Source organism: Schistocerca serialis, chromosome 4 (assembly GCF_023864345.2).
Source record: "Schistocerca serialis cubense isolate TAMUIC-IGC-003099 chromosome 4, iqSchSeri2.2, whole genome shotgun sequence".
NCBI classification, from domain to species: domain Eukaryota; kingdom Metazoa; phylum Arthropoda; class Insecta; order Orthoptera; family Acrididae; genus Schistocerca; species Schistocerca serialis.
This window is the reverse complement of record NC_064641.1, coordinates 887,059,099-887,085,398: the sequence shown is the minus strand read 5'-3', so window position 1 is coordinate 887,085,398 and position 26,300 is coordinate 887,059,099. Positions and strand designations below refer to the sequence as shown.

Sequence of the window (26,300 nt, the reverse complement as noted above, 5' to 3'; positions counted from 1 at the left end):
TAAGTTCCCTTTGTGGCACCTTATAGAGCTCGGTAATCTTCTGTACCATATTTGACCACTAATGCATGGACTATGGCCTGTTGTTTTTAATTTTGTTCTTTGTCTGTAGTAGCAGCCTTTATTTCTTGTATTATAGGCATGCATATCAGAGCACTTTGTGGCTTTGTTTTGATGTCTCACAAAAAATATAATTAATTTGTAAAGATACAATGAGTAGACTGTGAGGTATTTATGATGAACAAAGATTTCCCTGCATGAATCTCTATACCCTAATCCATGGATAATTCTGATTGCTCTTTTCTGTAGGGTTAATATTCTGTTCATACGTATGTCGGCAGCACAACCCCATATCTCTATCCCGTAATTAATCTGTGCAAAAATGGTTCCATAATAAATTGTTTTTAATGTCTGATGTGGGACTACTTTTGATAACTGGCTGATTAGATGTAATGAACTGCTGATTTTATTGCATAAAAATTTGACATGGCTTACCCATCTTAGATTTTCATCTAGGTGAATACCTAGAAATCTGCAGCCTTCTGTGTCCACTACTTCAATTCCACCTATGTCACTGATAGAGGTTTGGTGTGAGTTTGTAAGTTTAAATGGCAATAACTGAGATTTACTGATATTAACTTTCAAACCTTGATCTTGGAAATAAGTAGTTATTTGACGTAGGCCCTCAGTTGCTACCAACGTTAACTCATCATTTTGTTTACCAAGAAATAACAGTGATGTATCGTCTGCATAGGTTACCAATTGGGAGTTGAAAGGTTGCTCTATATCATTTATGAACACTAGGAAAAGGAAAGGGCCCAAAATTGAGCCCTGGGGTACACCTTGTGTGACTGTCTCATATTTGGACTGGAAATTAATGATCTGATTATTGATTTTGTAAGTCAGCTTTGTACACTGCTTGCGGTTAAATAAATATGTAGCCAGCAATTGCATGGATGCAGCATTTACATTGTATGACTCAAGTTTACTTAAAAGTAACTCATGGTTTACTGAGTCAAAGGCTTTAGTGAGGTCTAGAAATATGCCAGCTGTTTGCATTCCTTGATCAAAGGCACCATACATTTTGTGAAGAAATTCCGTAATTGCTGTGATAGTACTATGATCATTTCGGAATCCATGTTGTGTGTCTGTTAGGAACTTATTTTTCAAGAAATAGTCACTAAGTTGTGTCAGCAGCACAACTTCAAATACTTTGCTGAAGACAGGTAGGAATTTCAACAAAGCTCACAATTTGCAGCATTGTCCACAGAACTGATCATGGCCTTCCAGTTCTGAGTTAAGTGAAAGGCTTCAACCAGAGACTTCAAGGATTCTGTGAAAACCTAGGCTCTGACTTCCCAGAGTTGCATCATAGAGTTGTGAACAGCGCTAAAAGTCTCATGAGCGCACTCCCTCTGCAGGTAATTTCTGTTTTCACACAAGCAATAACTCATACACACCACTTAAAACTTCCAGGCTAATAGGCCATGGCTGATGTACAAAACTTTCTCCTAACATTTTTATACAGTGAACATAGCCAGTTAGCCTGAAAGTTTTAAGCAATGTCTGTAGCAGCCATTAAAGCTTACACTGTATGATCATATTACACACTTTTGGACTTGGAAAACTTTAGGTTGGTTTGATGAGCTATCCCCAACAAATGAATCTGTATGCATTATGGAATGAAAGGGCCTAAATGAAGTGTGTTAGCTTTTTTTAAAATTTTTATATTACCTACATCTGACAACATTTGGCTAGGAATCATTTATTTGCATCTATGAATATATCATTAACCAACGTTTTTAAAATGTAGTTGACGCTGTTTGCTGTCATGTTTGTGTTTATCATCTGCAAACAAAAAATCTTGGCATATGATAAAGTGCCTGACTAAAGGATGTAATTCCCTTGGTTTATATTCGACTTTGATTATTTCTTTGGTAATCCATTGTCTATGGTGACCTTGCTTTTTCTGAGAGGTTGTTTTTGGAATGCAACTTGAAAATGGCACATTAGTGTGCTAGGAAATGAATCTTACTTCTCAGTTGTGCCTTGTGCTCGAACAGGTTTAGTACGACTTTTCCTACCTCAGTGTAATTTTAAAACTGTCGTTTTTTATTGTTTTATAACTCTGATTTCTCTCTTTTGTACCATTGTTTTTGTTATAGAGCTCCTATTTTTGTAAATGTAACACATAAACCCATAATGTGTGGAGATTATTGTTTGCAGAACTTTTACACCACAGTCACTATTATCAATAATGGTGATAACAATATCAATGAATGTCTGGCTTCTATCAGTCAGTCTTGTGGGTACATTTACTATTATTTTTATATTACACTGTAATAATGCTTCTTTTAATATTGTTTTGTTTTCGGCAATATTATGAAAAGGATAGATTGTTACTCTCCTTATAGCAGAGATGTTGGACACGTGTGTGAGCTATGTTTGTGACTGTGTGTGTGTGTGTGTGTGTGTGTGTGTGTGTGTGTGTGTGTGTGATGTCTAGTTTGGAAGTAGGCCCTCTGGCTGAAAGCTTATGTGTATAATGGCCTTTTTGTCATGCCTGTCTGTGACTTAACATCTGTGCTGTATGGTTAGTAGCAATCTATCCTTTTCACAACATTGTAATTATTGCATCCTGGATTTTCCATTGTTTGTTGGAATTTTGATTATTTACTGTTGTCTCCACATATTGCAATGTTGTTCATTTTAAACTTCAGTAGTAATTTTGTTAGTTTTGTTCAAAAATGTTGTTTATTGAATGCAACATGTTCTTTTTTTTTTAGATTAGATTTAATGGGGCAAAATTAACAGATGTGTACAGGAGTACACTAAAGATGTGTTGTAGGACTGTTACTGCTTACAATATTGTGAGACTACTCACAGATGATTCTACTGCATACAGGATGAGTCACTAACTATTACCACCAAGAATAACTCTGAAATTATGATAGGAGCTGAAAAGTTTTGGGACAAATGTTGCATGGGACAACAGGGGCCATAATATGACATTGGTTTTTTGTTGCTAGGTGGGGTTGCTTCAGAGATATGAAGGTCAACTTTGTTTTTTTAAATGGGATTCTATAGTTTGGTACCTATTTTCTGATAACGGCTATCAAGATGAATCCATTGATGTGTAACAGTAAGATCTTAGAAGGTCAACAAAAGTCACAAAGGTGGCATGATCAACCATTTGCAGAAGGTTTTCGAAGTGATGACCATTGGTATCAATGCAGTGCTGCAATCTTCTTATCATGGATTAAGTGGTATTGCTTATCACTTCAGCACTTATCAAAGCACATGCTCCGACAATTCTCTCTCGTATATCATGCAAATAAGTAAATATTCTTCGAATACGGCATATCCATCTAATGTGCTACTGAAATGTAAACACTGTTCGACGGTTTTGCAACACAACACTAATATGGAGACTTACCATTACTTGTCCGAAACACATAGGATTCACATTCGAGGTACTTCTGGCTGGCGTCATTTTATGCATGGCCACTGCAAATTATATCTACCACTGGCCACTGCAAATCATAGCTACCAAACAAAACTGTGTTCAGTAACAGTGTAATAGCTATTGTTTATTATTATTATTTCATTTCAGTGATATTTAATTTGCTACAGTGTGTATAATTACTTAACATTCCAATATATAAGGCAGTTTCTTTTGCAGTTAATAAACACTTAAACCTTTGTTAACTTCTTGGTGTCATTTCAGCTTTTGTAGCAGTTTGCTATGAAGCAAAAAGCACAGGTGTGTTGCTTGTGCCCCTAATTTTCCCACAGCAGTCTGCAATCAGGGCAAGATTTCTTTCATCTCATCCTTTGCCCTCCATACCCCTCTCTTAAGTCAAGTTAAAGATCATGCATATAATAAAATGTGTAACAATATTATGAAAAGGAAAGTTGCTACTCATGATATAGAGGAGATGCTGATAATAAAAAATGAATTATTTATTGTACCATTGTGTTTGGAAATACTATGTGCCACAATTTATAATTTTGTAACTGCTCACATTTGATACAGGTAAATGGAGTAAACACACATCTGCCAGGGAATCTGTTTTCTGGAAACCCATATATAGAGTGGATATCAATGGGTTGGAATAATTTAAAATCATTGCCAAACAACCTTTTTGCTGGCTTGCTTTGGCTGAAGAACTTGGATTTGTGGGCAAATGAACTCACAGAAATACCACTGGCTGTAAGGACCACAACATCTCTTGAAATTCTTACCCTGGATCGGAATAAGATTGAGACACTGGACGTCGAAATGCTGGCCCCACTTTCCTCACTTAAGAGGTATGTTAAAGGTAACAGTCATTTCAATTAGAAGTGAAGGAAACAAAAATGACCAAATACAAGACCTGAAATGGCTTATTAGAATTTGTCTATTAACAGTTTACTTTGCATGGTTTTTGTCAGTTCACAAAATTTAAGTCTGTGCATATTTATATTTTTCTAATAATTATAAACAATATTTATTGGATTAAAAGATCACACATGATTGTTTATCAACACATATACAGAAGTCATACACAGAAATTTCCACAGTTATATGAGTAAATGAACTCAAATGATTTCAATTTTGGGTTGATTGTTACTTTTTTATGCAATACAAACAAAGCACATTTTATAAAAGATGCCTGATATCCACATAAGGTTTATCACCTTTTAATTTGTTCAGCAGTTCTTCTCCATTTAGTTACACACAATCATGCAGACTTACTCTTGATCCAAATAAAACGAGTTTCCATTAAACACTGTTTAAAAGCTTTTCTAAAAGTTATGTGTTATTTCAGTCATTTAAGTTATCATTGAAGATTATTAACAAATTTTATCGCTTAGTAGGAAAGGTTTTTCAAGATTTTAGGTTTTTCCCGCTTTGGAATATGAGTGCCTTCCTTGTTATTACCTTATGATATGAGGGCAATTTGAAAAGTTCATGGAATCACAACCACATGTCAGCACAAGTGCCCACAACATAATAGGTCATCCTTATATGAATAAAAATGTGATGTGTCAGTGCTCTGGGTAAAATCCATGGTGTGGATATCACTCTGTTGTTTCCATGTAGTGATTTGCGATGATGGAAAAAATTGAGATTCGAGCAGTGATTAAATACTTTCTAAAGAAATGTTTGAAAGCAAAGGAAATTCATGTCAATTTTCAAAACACAGGGGGCTCTTCTCCTTTATATTAAATTGTGGGCAAGTGGACAAACTAGTTTGAATTTGAGCTAGTTTAAATTTGATAGGGACAGGTTAGATGATGATCTGCATAGCTCTCGGCCATGATGTGCTACTGCCCAATAAATTATTGCAAAAGTGCATAAAATGATCATGAACGATCACTGAATGAAAGTACAAGAAATTGCTGAAGCTATACGGATGTCATCTGAATGGGCATATCGCTTTGTAACTGTGGAATTGTATATGAGTAAATTATCTGCTAGATGGGTGCCACTATTCTTAACACAGTATCACAAATGCATCAGAATGAAAATGTCCAAACAACGTTGAACCATTTTCAAAGCAACCAACAAGATTTTTTGCAGTAAAAAAAAAAGGCCAGGTTTGGCAAGGAAGAAAGTCATGTTTCATCAAGCACACCCACACACAAATGTTATTCTCATGACAAAAATACATGAACTAAGACATTATGAAAAGGACAGACTGCTACTCACCACACAGTGGAGGTGCTGAGTAGCAGGCGAGTGCAACAAAAAGACTGCTAGATAAGTAAGCTTTCAGTCGAAAGGCCTTCTTCTGAATTAGACAACATACACACAAATGCATCTCACACACACACACATGACCACTGTCTCTGCCTGCTGAGCACAGACTGTGAGCAACAGTGCATAATGGGAGAAGCAGTCTGGATGGTGGGGATAAGGAGAAGGTTGGGGTGAAGAGGGAAGGGATAGCAGGGTAAGGGTGGGGGTTGATAAAGTGCTGCATGTGGGTGCATGCAGGGATGAGGAGATGGGGAGAGGGTAATGCAGCTGATTGCAGTCGGGAGGTTAGGTGGAGGGTGGGGAGGGTTGAAAAAGGAGAGAAGTAAAAAGGCTTTGGGTGCATTGATGGAATAGTAGGCTGTGTACTACTGGAGTGGGAACAGCAAAGGAGATAGGTGGGTGAAGGACAGTGACTAACGAAGATTGCGGCCAGGAGGGTTACAGGGAGGTAGGTACATCACAGGGAGAGTTCCCACCTGCACAATTCAGAAAATCTTATGTTGGTAGGAAGGATGCAGAAGGCACAGGTTGTGAAACAGTCACTAAAATGACGAAGACTGTGCTGGGAGCATGCTCAGCAGTTGGGTGGTCCAGCTGTGCCTTGACCACAGTTTATCAGTGGCCATTCGTGCGGGTAGACAGCCTGAACCAGGTGAGGGTTTGGGATTCTGGGTAGTTAGAGACCATTCCTCTAGATGGCCCATGAACAAGTCAGCATAGGGGGGAGACATGTGGGTGTCATTGCGATACCGTGGATTTGTTTGTATGAGATGTCCTCAAAAGAGAAGTAATTGTGGTTGAGTAGATGACCCTTCTGGCCTCAACCTTCATTAGCCACTGTCCTTCACCCACCTATCCCCTTCAGTGTTCCCTCTCCAGCATTACACACCCTTCTGTTCCACCAACGCACCACTCACAGTCTATTTACTTCTCTCCTTCCCCCTCCCCCCCTCCTCCATACTCTACCTAACCTCCCGACTGCAACTAGCTGCCCTACCCTCTTCCCACTTTGTTCCTCTCTGGACCCACAAGCATATCCCTCTACCTCCCCACCCAGACTCCTCCTTACCCCCACCACACAAATTGCTTATCCCATCACGTTCTGTTGCTCGCAGTCCAGTCTCAGCAGCCAGAGACAGTGGTCATGTTTGTGTGAGTTGCATTTGCATGAATGTGTGTGTGTGTGTGTGTGTGTGTGTGTGTGTGTGTGTGTATAATGTGTAATTCAGAAGAAGGACTTTCCCCCGAACACTTAGTGGTCTAGAAATCTTTTTGTTGCACACACCTGTGACTCAACATCTCCTCTATCTGATGAGTAGCAATCAGTTCTTTTCATAACATTGTCATTATTACATCCTGGATTTTTCATTGTTTGAATTAAAATACGGATTGCTGTCACATCCCCCTCTTATTCACCTGATTTGGGTCCATTATATTTTCATTTCTTCCTGAATCTCAAAATTTTCCTCTGTGGATGATGATTGACTGTCAGTTCTTCAGTTAAAGACAAAGTTGATGGGTATTTTGCAGGCCTAAAGGAATTGAACACTTTTTTTAGAAGCATTGGAACATCACCAGGCCAAGGGCATTGGTGTAAAGGGAGCCTACATTGAAAATTAGAAAAGGTTCACTGAGGTAGGTTGTTTCTTTCGATCCACACTGGGACTTTTTGGACTACACTTGTAGTAAACAGAACAGCTACTCATATGATTATACCGTATGTTATACTTTGAATCAGGGCCGGCACAAGCCCAAGTGCTGCTCCATGTGAGCTGCTAAATTTCGTCGCCCCCCCCCCCCCCCCCCCCCCACCATTTTTTTTTCCCCAAAACGTTGTGTAATTTTATTTAAACAAATCTGTAGAAAATGTCAGCAAACAATCACAATTTTTGTTTTTACTTCTCAGATATACCTAGGTTCTGGCCACTGAGTGGCCAGTCTCAAAGCTTTTAATATGTGCTTACATCTAAACCGTCATGTTGACAGTTAAGTTCAGCATGACTGTGTAGATGTAAACATAACTCAAACCACTGACCATAGCCACACTGTGTCCGAAATCTATGTATATCTGGGAAATAAAGACAAAAATTGTGACTGATTGATGACATTCTCTACAGATTCGTGCAAAACAGCTCAAAAATGGAGTCAAACCTGATTGAAGAAATCTAGCTAATTTTAATAAGCCTTGTGAATTTACAAAAATGTTCAAATGTGTGTGAAATCTTATGGGACTTAACTGCTAAGGTCATCAGTCCCTAAGCTTACCACTACTTAACCTAAATTATACTAAGGACAAACACACACACCCATGCCCGGAGGACGATTTGAACCTCTGCCGGGACCAGCCGCACGGTCCATGACTGCAGCGCCTTAGACCACTCGGCTAATCCCAGCGGCATGATCTTACAGTTAACATAAATAAACATTTTTCAGTGGTTGTGAACAGATAATGTATTCAAGAGAAAACAAAATATACTTACAATTTAATGATAATTTGGTTTGAACAATAATATTTACAATAACTATTTAATGTTGAACAAAATAAGAAACAACACAGTAAATAACCAAGACACTGATCATAATATAAAAATCTGAAAAAATACTAGACAAATCGAATCTTCCTGACTTTTGATTGTGCAAACTCTTTCACACGATCTGTGTGAAGTCCTCTGCAAGCTCGTGCTCCATCGATATTGTTGCAAGATCAATGAAACAAGTTTGGCTCATCATTGATTGGAGGTATGTCTTTATCAATTTCAGTTTTGAGAAACTCCTCTCTCCACTCGCAACTGTCACTGGGAGTGTTAGGAGAATTCTCGGAGTGATGTTAACATTAGGGCAAAAATTATGTCTTCCGATAAACTTCAGAGTCTCTTCTGGACCTATTCCAGGTTTCAAAAATGTTTAAAGCACTTTTAGTTCTTCCCTCAACTCCAGTCCATCAATGTTGCTTGACTCATGATCTTGCAAAATCGCTGCGAGGTTTTTACACTTTGTGTCCAGGCTGTCAGCAGGTGCATTCTTCAGCTCGCCGATGTCATAGAGAAAATCAAAATAATCACAATGAGATTTCAGTTGACTGAATCTCTCATCCAAATATGTGGTTACTATATCTAAAAGATAATATCAGAATTCAATCTTGTAACATTTTGTTGGGTCATCTATTGTCGCATCCCTTCCTTCATAGGTAAAGTGTATTGGCTTCTTACTTCATCGCTGGAAACACTTATCTGTGGTAACGTGAGATCTTCTAGCTCTAATTCTGTAGCCAATCCTTTGGAATCCATCAAGAAAGACACAAACTTTTCTTCTGTTCTCGAAATATGCTTATGTTTTTTCAAGCATTTCCATGGCCTCAGAAACATTTATGTCAGTGGTCTGGCAGGTCTTACTGACTACACTGATGCGAAGCAGAATGTCTACCAGATTACCAGAGAAGTGAGAAAGGTATAATTTTTTATTTGATTCATAAGTGACGTTGCTTCATGAGCAGTCATACCATAGAATTCTTCTGATATCTGATCCAGTGCATCATAAACGCCTCCAATTTGGAACCTTAGTGGAGTAAGTGCATCGATGTGACTTTCCAACCCAGTACATCTACATCTACATCTACATTGATACTCCGCAAGCCACCCAACGGTGTGTGGCGGAGGGCACTTTACGTGCCACTGTCATTACCTCCCTTTCCTGTTCCAGTCGCGTATGGTTCGCGGGAAGAACGACTGTCTGAAAGCCTCCGTGCGCGCTCTAATCTCTCTAATTTTACATTCGTGATCTCCTCGGGAAGTATAAGTAGGGGGAAGCAATATATTCGATACCTCATCCAGAAACGCACCCTCTCGAAACCTGGCGAGCAAGCTACACCGCGATGCAGAGCGCCTCTCTTGCAGAGTCTGCCACTTGAGTTTATTAAACATCTCCGTAACGCTATCACGGTTACCAAATAACCCAGTGACGAAACGCGCCGCTCTTCTTTGGATCTTCTCTATCTCCTCCGTCAACCCGACCTGGTACGGATCCCACACTGATGAGCAATACTCAAGTATAGGTCGAACGAGTGTTTTGTAAGCCACCTCCTTTGTTGATGGACTACATTTTCTAAGCACTCTCCCAATGAATCTCAACCTGGTACCCGCCTTACCAACAATTACTTTTATATGATCATTCCACTTCAAATCGTTCCGTATGCATACTCCCAGATATTTTACAGAAGTAACTGCTACCAGTGTTTGTTCCGGTATCATATAATCATACAATAAAGGATCCTTCTTTCTATGTATTCGCAATACATTACATTTGTCTATGTTAAGGGTCAGTTGCCACTCCCTGCACCAAGTGCCTATCCGCTGCAGATCTTCCTGTATTTCGCTACAATTTTCTAATGCAGCAACTTCTCTGTATACTACAGCATCATCGGCGAAAAGCCGCATGGAACTTCCGACACTATCTACTAAGTCATTTATATATATTGTGAAAAGCAATGGTCCCATAACACTCCCCTGTGGCACGCCAGAGGTTACTTTAACGTCTGTAGACGTCTCTCCATTGATAACAACATGCTGTGTTCTGTTTGCTAAAAACTCTTCAATCCAGCCACACAGCTGGTCTGATATTCCGTAGGCTCTTACTTTGTTTATCAGGCGACAGTGCGGAACTGTATCGAACGCCTTCCGGAAGTCAAGAAAAATAGCATCTACCTGGGAGCCTGTATCTAATATTTTCTGGGTCTCATGAACAAATAAGGCGAGTTGGGTCTCACACGATCGCTGTTTCCGGAATCCATGTTGATTCCTACATAGTAGATTCTGGGTTTCCAGAAATGACATGATACGCGAGCAAAAAACATGTTCTAAAATTCTACAAGAGATCGACGTAAGAGATATAGGTCTATAGTTTTGCGCATCTGCTCGACGACCATTCTTGAAGACTGGGACTATCTGTGCTCTTTTCCAATCATTTGGAACCCTCCGTTCCTCTAGTGACTTGCGGTACATGGCTGTTAGAAGGGGGGCAAGTTCTTTCGCGTACTCTGTGTAGAATGGAATTGGTATCCCGTCAGGTCCAGTGGACTTTCCTCTATTGAGTGATTCCAGTTGCTTTTCTATTCCTTGGACACTTATTTCGATGTCAGCCATTTTTTCGTTTGTGCGAGGATTTAGAGAAGGAACTGCAGTGCGGTCTTCCTCTGTGAAACAGCTTTGGAAAAAGGTGTTTAGTATTTCAGCTTTACGCGTGTCATCCTCTGTTTCAATGCCATCATCATCCCGTAGTGTTTGGATATGCTGTTTCGAGCCACTTACTGATTTAACGTAAGACCAGAACTTCCTAGGATTTTCTGTCAAGTCGGTACATAGAATTTTACTTTCGAATTCAATGAACGCTTCACGCATAGCCCTCCTTACGCTAACTTTGACATCGTTTAGCTTCAGTTTGTCTGAGAGGTTTTGGCTGCGTTTAAACTTGGAGTGGAGCTCTCTTTGCTTTCGCAGTAGTTTCCTAACTTTGTTGTTGTACCACGGTGGGTTTTTCCCGTCCCTCACAGTTTTACTCGGCACGTACCTGTCTAAAACGCATTTTACGATTGCCTTGAACTTTTTCCATAAACACTCAACATTGTCAGTGTCGGAACAGAAATTTTCGTTTTGATCTGTTAGGTAGTCTGAAATCTGCCTTCTATTACTCTTGCTAAACAGATAAACCTTCCTCCCATTTTTTATATTCCTATTAACTTCCATATTCAGGGATGCTGCAACGGCCTTATGATCACTGATTCCCTGTTCTGTACATACAGATTCGAAAAGTTCGGGTCTGTTTGTTATCAGTAGGTCCAAGATGTTATCTCCACGAGTCGGTTCTCTGTTTAATTGCTCGAGGTAATTTTCGGATAGTGCACTCAGTATAATGTCACTTGATGCTCTGTCCCTACCACCCGTCCTAAACATCTGAGTGTCCCAGTCTATATCTGGTAAATTGAAATCTCCACCTAAGACTATAACATGCTGAGAAAATTTATGTGAAATGTATTCCAAATTTTCTCTCAGTTGTTCTGCCACTAATGCTGCTGAGTCGGGAGGTCGGTAAAAGGAGCCAATTATTAACCTAGTTCGGTTGTTTAGTGTAACCTCCACCCATAATAATTCACAGGAACTATCCACTTCTACTTCACTACAGGATAAACTACTACGAACAGCGATGAAAACTCCACCACCGGTTGCATGCAATCTATCCTTTCTAAACACCGTGTGTACCTTTGTAAAAATTTCGGCAGAATTTATCTCTGGCTTAAGTCAGCTTTCTGTACCTATAACGATTTCAGCTTCGGTGCTTTCTATCAGCGCTTGAAGTTCCGGTACTTTACCAACGCAGCTTCGACAGTTGACAATTACAATACCGATTGCTGCTTGGTCCCCGCATGTCCTGACTTTGCCCCGCACCCGTTGAGGCTGTTGCCCTTTCGCTCAGTGGCTTCAGCAACAGGTTAGGTAGATACTTCTTCAAGACATCCCAACTTCGAATGGAGGACGAGAAGAAGTCATACAAGCTTTTCACTGTCAAAAACATGGAAACAGCATATTTAGAAGACATAACGGCATTGTTTACAACAAGATTAAATGAGTGACTGCTACATGGTACATAAAATGCTCTCTTGTTCTTATCTGAAATTATTTTTTGGAGACCAGACTTCTTTCCTTTCGTGTTTGCCCCATTGTCGTATCCTTGCCCTCTCATATTACACAATAGGATTTTTTTATCTTCAAAGAACTTGAGTATGACCTGTGTCAAAGTGGACCCTGAAGAATCGGGCACTGGAAGAAATCCCAGGAAATGCTCCTGAATTCGGACATCTTATACCCCATCGAGTCTTGTCTCCTGGACGAAATGTACCACAACTGTCATCTGCTCAACTTTTGAAATATCTGGTGTGCAGTCCAGAATTATACTGTAATACTTTGCAGATTTCATCACTAATAGAATGTTGTAGGTTATAGATGATCCAATAAGAAGAATTATTTCATTCTGTGTTTCTCTTCCAAGATAATGGTGACCCTTGTTCTCACCTTGCTTTGTTCTGTGCAGGTGCTCCCTCACCACAGCGTCAAGCTTTCCGAATAATTCAACGAGTTTAAAGAAGTTTCCGTTGTCAGGTTGAAAGAGTGTATCTCTACTTCCTCTCAAAGGCAGACAGTGCCGACCCAGGAAATGAATTATTGCTATTAAGTGCTCAAGGACACGTTTCCAGTGTTCACTTTCAGTATTCAGAAGCCTTTGATGATGGGTGTCAACAGTTCATGACTTTTTCAGTCCCTCGGAAAACACGATCCACTTTTTATGTGAATGCAAATGCTTGGTAGACTTCCCGTGACTTTTGAGATATGAAGCAAGGTGCCGCCAGTCGCTTATACTGTTCTTTGCAATTTTTACTGTAGATGACGCAAAAAGTTTGCAACAAAAGCAGAACACAGAATCCTTGCTCTTTGAGTACACCAACCAATGTCTATCTGCTTGTTCTAAATTCTTCAAAGAATAGCTGTAGTGCATAGGGCTGAAACGCGGGTTGTCCATGTTTTAGGACATTCTTCAGCTTCTTTAATGCACTCGGGAGGACCTCGCATGACCAAAGTCGTTCGAATGCAGTCGGTAATAATTTCCAGCCATCTTCTGGTATCTGAGTCAATTGTGTCTTCCAGTTTAGGCTCACCTTCAATCCCTTCTCTGGTGGTGAGTACCTCGGCTGATGTTCCTCTGGTATTTTCCAAATTGGGTCAATTAATTTCAGTTCTGCCTGATGTTTCAATCTCGGAGCTTTCGTCACAAAGCAGGTCTTGCATCCAGACGAGGTCTGTTGAACATGTTATGGATGGCCCACCATCAGCATTGCTACTGTATGCAGTAGTTGCAGTACTGTGTTCATCAGCTTTCTGGTCATGTCCAGAAGATAAAGATGTAGCTTCAGTAGCTCCACTAGTTTCTGTACTTTCAGGAACTATTTTTCCACCGTTGCCGCTGCTAGGTCATTTTCTCTTTGGCTTGAAATATTGTTGTAGTGCATCCTTTTGCTTCATATTGTCATCTTACTTCAGCACCTGTCTTTTCCTGTATTCACTGCCAGGTTGTTGGACATGTTTCAATCCAGCCTGTGGCCAGCCGGGATGGCCGAGCGGTTCTAAGTGCTACAGTCTGGAACCGCGCGACCACTACGGTTGCAGGTTCGAATCCTGCCTCGGGCATGGATGTGTGTGTGATGGTCTTAGGTTAGTTAGGTTTAAATAGTGCTAAGTCTAGGGGACTGATGACCTTAGATGTTAAGTCCCATAGTGCTCAGAGCCATTTGAACCATTTGATCCAGCCTGTAAAGAATGATTACATGAAACTAACTGTTGATGTCAGTGTACTAACTTTATTTGCAATACACTTCACAGACAATTTCCTGATATTCCACTGCACGTAAATGGAAAATTATATTACTGTAGGATACACTGTTCAGGAGATGATGCCATAAGAATTGAGTCTCGTGAAATTGATTTTCAGGCCGAATTTCACTACAGATGCAGGTGAAATGGTCAAAGAGTGGGGCAAAAGACAATGGAGAGATGAAGAATAAGGAGATGGAGTAACAGAATAATGCAATAAATACACACCCAGGCATTGACGGGTACTAATGCTAGTCAAAATATATTAACTCACTGCACTGTGGTTGTTCATTTCAAAGAACTGACACTCGACATCAGTCATAATTTCCATGTGTCACTTCTTTCGTGTCTGATTATGGAATGAGGAGTAACAAATTAGTCATCACCTCACTTTTCTTCGGTTTATTTTCATTCTAGCTATTGGAATGACATGTGCTTATTTGCTGTGCCATGTCCGAGGCAGGATTCGAACCTGCAACCGTAGTGGTCGCGTGGTTCCAGACTGTAGCGCCTAGAACCGCTCGGCCACCCCGGCCGGCCACAGGCTGGATTGAAACATGTCCGATGACCTGGCAGTGAATACAGGAAAAGACAGGTGCTGAAGTAAGATGACAATATGAAGCAAAAGGATGCACTACAACAATATTTCAAGCCAAAGAGAAAATGACCTAGCAGCGGCAACGGTGGAAAAATAGTTCCTGAAAGTACAGAAACTAGTGGAGCTACTGAAGCTACATCTTTATCTTCTGGACATGACCAGAAAGCTGATGAACACAGTACTGCAACTACTGCATACAGTAGCAATGCTGATGGTGGGCCATCCATAACATGTTCAACAGAACCTCGTCTGGATGCAAGACCTGCTTTGTTATGAAAGCTCCGAGATTGAAACATCAGGCAGAACTGAAATTTTCCTATTCTGCAATCTTGATGTTGAAAAATTCTAACTTATGAGTAACATGCATGCGCAATACTAATTGCACGTTATATGGAAAGCACTTACCTATTACATCCCAAGTTGCAAGAAATGCGGATGCACCAATTCCTCTGTTCTTACGGAACACAATGAAAGTGCTTATGACCAATATTGACTCCCTCAGCCAACTACTGAAATGAATTCTGTAGTTTTTATTGTAGAGAACGCAACAATACCTATTGCCTGGAAAGGTGGTGATGCGACAGTGCCATAGGTCATGTGACGAAGTACAGCGAGGCTACGGTTAAACTAGTGCCCAAGAAGAAGAAGCAAGAAGCTCACAATAAGTATGTGCTGATGATATGGATAAATGTATTATCAGGCAGCAATTTCTATGGCATTACGAACAATAGAAAGAAATACGAACTTGGCAAAAACTGCACAACTTTTGTCAAACAGAAATGAGCTTCAAAGCTAGCAAGGAAACCCTTAGAAGCAATGTTCTATCGATGGATTTTCGTTTTAGAAGGTGTCAAAATGAACGTTTTATTGTGTGAAGACGAGAGGGCATTGTTGCTAAAATACCATACTTTCTCAGGTTTTCATCAGAATCAAAGCGACCAGTAGTTTACTAAGATGAAACATGGATTCACATGCATTATACAGTAAATAAATGTTGGCAAAGTGATAGTGTGCAAGTAGTATTGTCAAACAAAAGTGCTGGTCAGAGTTTAATTGTTGGTCATGCAGGCGGAGACAGGTGTTTCATGGCTCAAAAAGCAAAATGTTCGACTATCTCTCAGAAACGGATAGTAAAATTTTTCAAAAATACGTCAAAACCCAACTTATGCCAGGCTTCTTAGCAATGTCTTTATCCCTTGTAATTACTCGTAGTCTATTAACCCATTTGGAATACTTCTAGCCATTATAGGTGTTGGATCTGTTTGACTATAGTAATGTTCAACCATTTTTTTCCATAATGCGGGAAGAATAAAACACTCGGAAACTGCCATTGAAGGGCTTAGCAAAATTGCTTCAGGCTTAACATTTAACTGCAGTATTGAACATTGCATTCGAATTTCCAAATTAGATTTCGTCTTCTGCAAAATTAGTTGTGTGTAAACGCATGGCACGAAACAGGCTGGCAGCGCTGCACTCATAAGAATACTGGCGTGTATGCCAGACTGCTTCCCTGTCTCTGTTCCTCTGGCATAAACATGATGGTGCTGCCACAATGACAAGGAAGAAATTAGTCCTCCTCCCTCCCCTTGTTCAACAGGGGTGGCTGGCGGATAAACAAGGTGCCATGCCACAGTTCCCAAAGCCGCTCGCTCTGAGGTTTGGTTTCGAATCCCCTCTTGGGCATGAATGTTGAGTTTGTTCTTAAAAAAAAGGGGGGGGGGGGTTGGGGTTGCCACCCCGTGCGGCCACACGTTTCACACATGCCTTGCGCCGGGCCCCTGCTTTGAAGGAAATAAGTGCAAAAGGACTGCAAGGATACCAGGTATTCTGAAGAGGTTAGTACCATACGTTTCTTTTTCTTCTTGTTATGATTCTTACTGTTTCACTTAATTGAGATTGGTGAAAAGATTGTAAGGACTTTTTTCTCCAAATGCAAATGCCACATCTTTGGAACAAATCATTGTGTGAAAAATAGGGTGTTTGGTTTAGAGGCAAACACTGTTAGTACTACATTAGACTCCTAGAGCATAACAAGCCACGAAAATACTTTTGCTATTGTCAAAACATGCCAATCCTATTTCAGTCAATAATCAATAGCCACATCTAGAAATTTCATTTTTGCTACACATTCAGTTTCTTCTTTCTCTGTCTGATCTACAATCTCTTTCTCTTTTTTGAGTGCTAAGAAATTGTTCTGTTTGACTTTTTAGCTTTGATTGTTAATTCATCAGAATCTGATTTTGTGAGGATCAAAGAATGCTAATTTACTTTTGACTGTAGCCCTTCCATTATTTTGTTCGCTCTGATTGTATTACTAACATCTGCAGACAATTTTTTTTATAGCAGATACTATCTGGAAAATCACAGACATAAATTGCTGGTCAATACAACTGCAGTTTCAGGTGGTATAGACAATAAACAGAATGTTACTTATTGTACGTATACAGTGCAGTAAGAAGAATACATCATTAAATTTGTTTGTAGTTGACCTGGAGGTGTACAGGGTGTGAAATTTATTACATGGAACTCCCATCTCTGGCAGAAATAATGGCTCTAAGCTAGTTATGCACAGAATTGAACTGAGCTTAGGTGACATACACGAGTAGGTCATTTGTTGCCGCTACAACTCTATGCAAAGTTCATCAGTTACAATGGCTGGTGAAGTCCTGGCATGCCAGTCTCTTGGTAACCCATGACCAGATGTTTTTAGTGCGTGGGAGACCTGGAGTATGTGCTGGTCAGGCCAACAGTGAAATATTCTCTGTATAAAGGTAGGGCAGGATGGAATGGGCAAAGTGTAGTCTTGCATTATCTTGTTGAAAGATAATATCATGGAGACTTGGAAAATAGGATACAGTGACCAGCCTCAATACATCAAGAATTTAAGGGCATAAGGGCAGCTGTCCATATTACCAGCTTTGGGGTGATAAGTAGTCAGTGGTATCCCATACCATCACGCTAGGTGCTAGCCCATATGATGATGATGAATGCAATCCAGCAACATTCATTTTTATCAAAGCTTCTATACATGATACTTCCTATTGTGTTGATGTACAGGAAACAATAAATTGGAAAGATGACATGGTGCCCCTACTGCATCCAATGTAGTCTTGAGGTGCATGACTGTCAGTGCATCAGTCTCTGCTTCTGGTTGACAGTCCACAATGCCCACAATATCTTCACACTGTCTGTGATGATATTCATGAGCCCCTTTCCTGATGAGCCCATACAATCTCGCATAGCCTCTAAGGTGCTAGTCATGTGAGGCTGTTGAGATTCTAGATGGACACGACCATGGGCTTCCTGAACCTACTGATTCAATATTTGTGTGACAGTAATGGAATCCCTACCAATGAGAGCAATGGCTTGAGAGAATGATAAGCTGCAGCTCTGACAGGCAAGGACCCTACTGCTATCAAATTTCAGCATTCACTGGTAGGTTTTCCTTCTTCTTACATGCAGCATAACACTTTTTTTTAGAAGCAAACAGCATTCAAATGTGATTTTGGAATACAAAATCTGCTGCATGATCTTTCCTTAGAGACAGTATGTAGATGACTTTACTCCTACCTACATTGAACAGATACACAGAAATTGCATAAAAAGCTAGTAGTACACTTCATACCAATTAAACATTGATTGCATACTGCCTTTATGCTGTTGCATTATAAATGACTAGCAGTCTATATAAAAATCAGGATTGGTGCTAAACTATTTTCTTTATTTTTATACTATGCCAATTAACTGAACATCACCAAATGCTTTGACATCACAATTTGTTACAACCAGGTATTCATGCAGGTGTAGTGGTTCCACCTGTGATACACTGATCTTGTAGTCATAGGATACTACATTTCTGCACTTTTTGAAGTGAAAATTTTACATTTGTGAACATTTAAAGAAAGTTGCTAATCGTTGCTCCACTGTGAGAGCTTATCAAAAGCTGACTGAATATTTATACAGCTTATTTCTAATAATACTTCAGCACAGATAACTGCATTGTCTACAGAAAAAGTCTGATGTTAATATTAATATATCCTAGTAGGTAATCAACATACAGCATGTACAACAATGGTCCCAACACACTTCTATGGGGTACTCCTGAAGTTACATCTGTCAGTGACTCTTCATCTAAGATAATATCTGTGTCCTTTCTACCAAGAAAACTCCAATTAAATCACAAATTTCATTTGAAACTCTGTATAATCATACTTTCATTAATAAGTGTTGGTCAAACACTTTTTGGAAGTGAAAAAATACTTCATCTACTGGGTCTTGTACTGTAGCTAGCAGGATGTGATGTGAGAAATGTAGATGTCCTGTTTTGTATGAGCAGTGTACACATACAAAGCGAGTGAGAGAAAAATGACTATCTATATGCCTTCATATAAGCCCGAATTTTCAGCAGATGGGTGTGACCTGTGCCAATCCCAATTACTGAGCACAGTTTCTGATTTGTGGCAGCTATGATGTGTTAGGGCTTAAAGAGATTTTAATTCAGCTGCAAACTGGATATAAAATTTTATGGAAATTTCATCATGCCCTGGAGACTTTTTCAGGTTTAATGATTTCAGCTATTTCTCAACAGCATTGACACTAAAATCTATATCATTCAGCTCTGCAGCAGAGCCTGAACTAAACTGGAACAGTATTCCTGAATCTTTCTTTCTGAAGGAACTTTTGAAAACAAATTTAACCATTTTTGCATTTATGCCTGGCAACTACTTTTCCTTGAGATATGACACTACTCAGTCTTTATCTAATTTACTGAACATATTAAACATTACAACTTGTATTGGATGCCTTCGTACTTTGGTAGTCATTGCTGTTACAGTTGTTTCATGATCATTCACAACAGTTTGAATGTGGAATCCAGAAATTATGTGAATCACTATTTCACTTGTACAAACTTGAAGCTGAAAGTCAGCTGTGGTTGTCTGAAAAGTACCATTCCAGCAATTTCCTGAAGCACTTTAGAAAAACTATGGAACACCTATATCAGGATAACTGGATGGGAATTTGAAACCTGGTTATCTTGCTCATGTTGGCACCAATGATGCCTGTCACTTGGGTTCTGAGCCGATCCTCAGTTTGGCTGGCGGATATGGTGAGGACCACTGGCCTTGCATGCAGGGTGCAAGCAGAGCTCTCTATTTGCAGCGTTGTTCCCAGAGTGGATCGGAGTTCTTTGGTTTGGAGCCGAGTGGAGGGTCTCAACCAGAGGCTTCGTCGACTCTGTGACGGTCTTGGCTGCAGATTTCTAGACTTGCGCTATTGGGTGGGGAATTGTAGGACACCCCTAGATAGGTCAGGGCTGCACTACACAAAGGAAGCGGCTACCCGTGTAGCAGAGTACTTGTGGTGTGCACATGGGGGTTTTTTAGGCTAGGCAGTAGTGCGAGGTGTCCTGATGAACACTCACCAGTCCACGTGCAGGCAGGGAAATCAAAATGCGCTCAGTGTAAAGACGCTTCAACTATCAAGATATTAGCAGTAAATTTTCAGAGTGTTCAGAATAAAGTTCCTGAATTTACTGCCCTCCAGGAAGCAATTATTCTCGGGACTGAGACCTGTCTGAACCCTGAGATAGGAAGTTCTGAAATATTTAGTGAAGGTTGGAACGTGCATCGGAAAGACAGATTAGACACCGTAGGAGGTGGTGTCTTCATTGCAGTTGACAAAAATATTGTGTCTACTGAGGTTGAAGTAGAGTGTGATTGTGAAGTTATCTGGACATGTTTACCATGGTTAGGGGAAACAAAGTTAATTGTGGGATGTTATTACTGCCCATCAGGTTCCATCGTGACAGTTCTAGAATCATTCAGAGGGAGTCTACATTCTGTATCGCAGAAGTACCCGGATCATGCTATATTGGTTGGAGGCGACTTCAACCTACCTAGTATAGATTGGGATGTCTATGGATTCATTACAGGTGGTACAGACAAAGCTGTCGTGTGAATTACTTTTGAACACATTATCCAAAAACTGTCTTGAGCAGCTAAATTGACAGCCAACGTGTAATAGAAATATTTTAGATCTGGTAGCCACGAACAGACCAGACTTCATCGACGGTGTCAGTGTTGAGACAGGGATTAGTGATCATGATGCTGTCATTATGACTATGGTTACAAAAGTTAAAAAGTCAGTCAAGAAGGCTAGGAGAGTATTCTTACTAGAAAGATCAGATAAGCAGTTGTTAGCATCCCACTTAGTAAATGAATCCACTTCCATCCAGTCACTCACTGATCAGTCTGGCCTGGCAATGGAAGGCAGCAAAAGGAAAGCTGAAATTTTAAATTTAGCGTTTGAGAAATCTTTCACGCAGGAGGATCGTACAAACAAATCACCGTTTGGGTCTCGTACAGATTCCTGTATGGAGGACATATTGATAGACATCCCTGGGGTTGTGAAGCAGCTGAATGGATTGAAAATAAATAAATTGCCGGGTCCCGATGGGATTCCAATTCAGTTTGACAGAGAGCACTCTACTGCATTGGCTCCTTACTTAGCTTGCATTTATCGCGAATCTCTTGCCCAACGTAGAGTCCTGAGAGACTGGAAAAAAGCGCAGGTGATGCCTGTATATAAGAAGGGTAGAAGGACGGATCCTCAAAATTACAGACCAATATCCTTAACATCGGTTAGTTGCAGGATTCTCGAACATATTCTCAGTTAGAATACAATGAATTTCCTTGAGACAGAGAAGTTAGTGTCCATGCATCAGCACAACTTTAGAAAGCATCGCTCCTGTGAAATGCAACTCGCCCTTTTTTCACATGATATCTTGCGAACCATGGATGAAGGGTATCAGATGGATGTCATATTCCTTGACTTCCGGAAAGTGTTTGACTTGGTGCCCCACTGGAGACTCCTAAATAAGTTACGAGCATATGGGATTGGTTCCCAAGTATGTAAGTGGCTCGAAGACTTCTTAAGTAATAGAACCCAGTATGTTGTCCTCAATGGTGAGTGTTCATCAGAGGTGAGGGTATCATCTGGAGTGCCATACACATGAGTGTTACAGAAATGCTTCAGGAACTCGGGTGGAAGTCTCTAGAGGAAAGGAGGCGTTCTTTTCGTGAATCGCTACTGAGGAAATTTAGAGAAGCAGCATTTGAGGCTGACTGCAGTACAGTTTTACTGCCACCAACTTAGATTTCGCAGAAAGACCACAAAGATAAGATAAGAGGGATTAGGGCTTGTACAGAGGCATATAGGCAGTCATTTTTCCCTCGTTCTGTTTGGGAGTGGAACAGGGAGAGAAGATGCTAGTTGTGGTATGAGGTATCCTCCACCACGCACCATATGGTGGATTGCAGAGTATGTATGTAGATGTAGATCTTCAATATGTGCCCCATGTTATAACCATTGTGCTTCCTTAAATGGTGAGTAGGAGGAAAAAATGCACTTCATGTTGCAGATAAGTTAGTGAGTTATATTCTGCTTATATCTTTTGTGTACAACATGGACTGTTGGATTGTCAGTTTTGTATGAATTTTTTAGACTTGAGTCATGAGTGAGGAAAAAAGCAGCATCATAATAATTGCAGAAATGTAATCCATACATTTCAAACAAAGATTTAAAACAAAGTAAGTAAAGGGTATTTTTTCTCTCTGAATATATCATAGACATCAGGTAAGGCAGATAATACTTGGTTTGGTTTGTACATTAAAGGGACTAAACAGGTAATATTTCTCCTTTACGAGAAAGTAAATGCATTATTATTTCTAGATACCAAGGAATCAAATTACATATCTTTCACAAACGATTTTGTTAAATGCATATGACAGGGAATGTCCTTGCCCATTATACATATTCAGAATTGAAAGATCTGTTTTTGGTGTTACTGTGAACACTCAGATACACTTGACCATGTCCTACTAAAATGTTCTATGTACATAAACGTAATAAAGAGCATGAACATACTGGATATTTCTGTGGTATGTGAGGCTTCCTCTTCCTCCTATATTCTCATATGTTCCTGAATGTCAGAACCTGCGTTTTCATTAATGACACTATGGTTGATTTTATATTACTTTTTTCACAATCATATCTTTTTTATTGTCACCACTTTTATTTTTCTGTGTGAGGTGGCACAGTGACAAGGGTCTAGCATTGGAGCATTCTTGAGGTTCGAGGCTCAAATTCTGCTCCGATCACTTTGATTTAGGTTTTCCTTAATCACTTCAAGGGAATTCCAGGATGATTATTCCTTTTAAAAAACTGTAAGTGATTTTCTTTCCCATCTGTGTCCAACCTGAGCTAGTACTAAACATTTTTTTTATCTTCTTCCTACTCATTTTTATTTTGGATTAGTATGTGAGTAAATTTCAAGGTATTCCTTTGTTATTGTTAGTATTGTGTCACATCTTTACAATCCAGTTTAAAAGAACAATCATAGAACACTGACTATCAAAAGAATGCAACTAAAACTAACTGTGAAATCATGAGTGGGGAATTACTCACCACTCATGACTTCTGTACAGCTGGGGGAAAAAAGTTGGAGAGGAAGAAGAAACAAATATACAGCAAGAAGTATTGCCAAAACTGACTGCCAACCAGTAGGTAATAAGGATATAATGGTAGGAGCGTTTCAATAAATTGATGACAAATAACCTGAGGAGCCAAAACATTATGACCACCTTCTTAATAGAATGTTACTCTGCATTTGGAATGCAATACAAGAGGGATTATGTCTTAGGAATGCAATACATCAATTATTATGCATGGCATGTATTCTATAAGTCCTTGGTATATTCCAGAGGTATGTAGTACCCGATGTCTATGTACATGTTGCTTAATTCCCATAAATTATGGGCTGGTTCCCAATAGTGTTCCAGATCAGGCGAATTTGGAGGCCAAGGCATCAATATGAGCTCGGTATCACGCTCCTCAAACATCTGAAGTATGATTCTAAACTTGTGATGCCGACAGTTATCCTGCTGAAAGATGCCATTGCTGTTTGGATAAACATTATGCATAAAGGGATGATGGTGGTCTGCAGTAATGTTCTCATACTCCACAGCTATTGTGGTCCTTGCATTACTACCACTAGCTGCGCGTAATTTCAGGTGAATGTCCCCCATAGCATATTACTACCTACATCAGTGGTGCACTGTATGTTTTGAGACACTGTTCACTTGGATGGTGGTGTCCACAGACATGACCATCAACTTGATGTAACAAGAAATGTTATTCATCTAACTGGGCAATTAGTTATCATTGATCCAACACCTATCTCAATTTGATGTGCTCACTGCAATCGTAAGCGAAAACGGCATGGGTTAACACATGAAAACACAAAGGGGTCATTTGCTGCGGAATCCTATGCTCAACAATGTGCATTAAACAGTGTTCTTCGAAACATTTGTGCCTGCACCAGCATTACTCCGTCACTGGATCTGCCACAATAGCCACCTATCCAGCTTTACAGAACATGCAAACCTCCAATCTTTATGTTCCATGTTGGGGTGTGGACATACAGCATCTTGTCACCTACTTCTTTCACCATCCTTAAGCCACATCCTATAGGTACTCCCTACAGTACCAGATGAACAGTCGGCAGCTTCGCCGTTTCTGAGATACTCTTTACTAGGCACAGAGACAGCAAAGGACTTGGAAGAGCAGTTGAATGGAATGGACAGTGTCTTGAAAGGAGGATATAAGATGAACATCAATAAAAGCAAAACAAGGATAATGGAATGTAGTCTAATTAAGTCGGGTGATGCTGAGGGAATTAGATTAGGAAATGAGTCACTTAAAGTAGTAAAGGAGTTTTGCTATTCGGGGAGCAAAATAACTAATGATGGTCGAAGTAGAGAGGATATAAAATGTAGGCTGGCAATGGCAAGGAAAGCGTTTCTGAAGAAGAGAAATTTGTTAACATCGAGTATAGATTTAAGTGTCAGGAAGTCATTTCTGAAAGTATTCGTATGGAGTGTAGCCATGTATGGAAGTGAAACATGGACGATAAATAGTTTGGACAAGAAGAGAATAGAAGCTTTCGAAATGTGGTGCTACAGAAGAATGCTGAAGATTAGATGGGTAGATCACATAACTAATGAGGAAGTATTGAATAGGATTGGGGAGAAGAGAAGTTTGTGGCACAACTTGACCAGAAGAAGGGATCGGTTGGTAGGACATGTTCTGAGGCATCAAGGGATCACCGATTTAGTATTGGACGGCAGCGTGGAGGGTAAAAATCGTAGAGGGAGACCAAGAGATGAATACACTAAGCAGATTCAGAAGGATGTAGGTTGCAGTAGGTACTGGGAGATGAAAAAGCTTGAACAGGATAGAGTAGCATGGAGAGCTGCATCAAACCAGTCTCAGGACTGAAGACCACAACAACAACAACAACAACAGGCACTGGATTATAACAATCTGCCCTTTGTTCAAGTCGCTTTCATCAGCGGATTTCCACATTTGCGACCCGTATCACTGCTAGAATGATTCCCACTTGCCTCCACTACATTTACGAACTTTATTTAACATGTCACGTATCTGCAGCGCCAAGAGGCAACATTTAATCTCGAGGCAGACAGCCTTCATAATGCTTTGACTTCGAAGAAGTACAGAATCTGCTATTGCACAGATCACAAAAGCAGACTTAAGGCACAGGGCAAAGGTGACCGTGTGACTAGAATTTTAATGGATTTATCAAAGGCGTTCAACCAGCAAAAATTGTAAGAATTTATGTACGCTTATTTCATAGGGAACATTATACCAACAACTGATGACAGCCATATGATTTGTATTGTTCTACGAATGAAAAAAATATCAACCAGTCAATCGTCAGTCTAGGACAGACAGTTGACTGAGTTCATTGTATGCACTGGATGTATCTAAAGAAAATAAATGAATGTATATTTGTGTCTGACTCCTGCACATACTGTTTTGAGGAGTTCATGATGTATAGGCTATTACTATGTGTGTTCTAAAAGTACGTAATGCAGGGTTTGTTATGCGCAATTTTTGTGTTGGTAAATATGTCGTTAAGTGCTGAGGCTATACAGTGTTGGCTATTTATTACTAACACAATGAAAAATGCTCTTATCGTAACATAAAGGCGAAGACGTCATGGACAAAGTTAGGGATATAAAAGAAGAGAACTAGGTTTTCAATTTATCTGGCAGCTTCAAAGACATTTGAATCAAATAATCTTGACATATTTGTGGTTTTTTGCTAGTAAGTATTAGTAACCATATACATGTAATGCATCGTGTTAAGCAAAGTAACATGATACATGATGTAATGTCGTATAACATGACACATGCCATTACGCCATCCAACATGGCATTTGTCATGTCATACAATATGACACGATGTGTCATTAAAGTTTAGGAATCATAAAACCCCACTCTGAGGTACGTTCTATTGCAAATGGATCCCAACTTTCGGATACTTCCTGTAGCACATGCATCCAACTCTTTGGAAGCACATAAATTTGTGACTAATTGTTCTTACACCTCTCAACATATTTGTAACAGGGGGTGAGTTTGGAGGAAAGGTGGTCCCCTCACTGAAAAAGATCGCCTTCCCCCCC

General features: G+C 39.9%; 1 protein-coding gene across 1 annotated transcript in view; it reads left to right on the top strand.

Moving 5' to 3' along the window:
• The window catches only part of LOC126473558 (leucine-rich repeat-containing protein 38-like), a 36,486-nt gene that overhangs the window by 5,781 nt on the left and 4,405 nt on the right, over positions 1-26,300 (top strand). Inside the window, exon 3 of the mRNA XM_050100691.1 lies at positions 4,034-4,308. Coding sequence (XP_049956648.1) covers positions 4,034-4,308 — 275 coding nt within the window. The remainder of the gene's footprint in view (positions 1-4,033; positions 4,309-26,300) is intronic.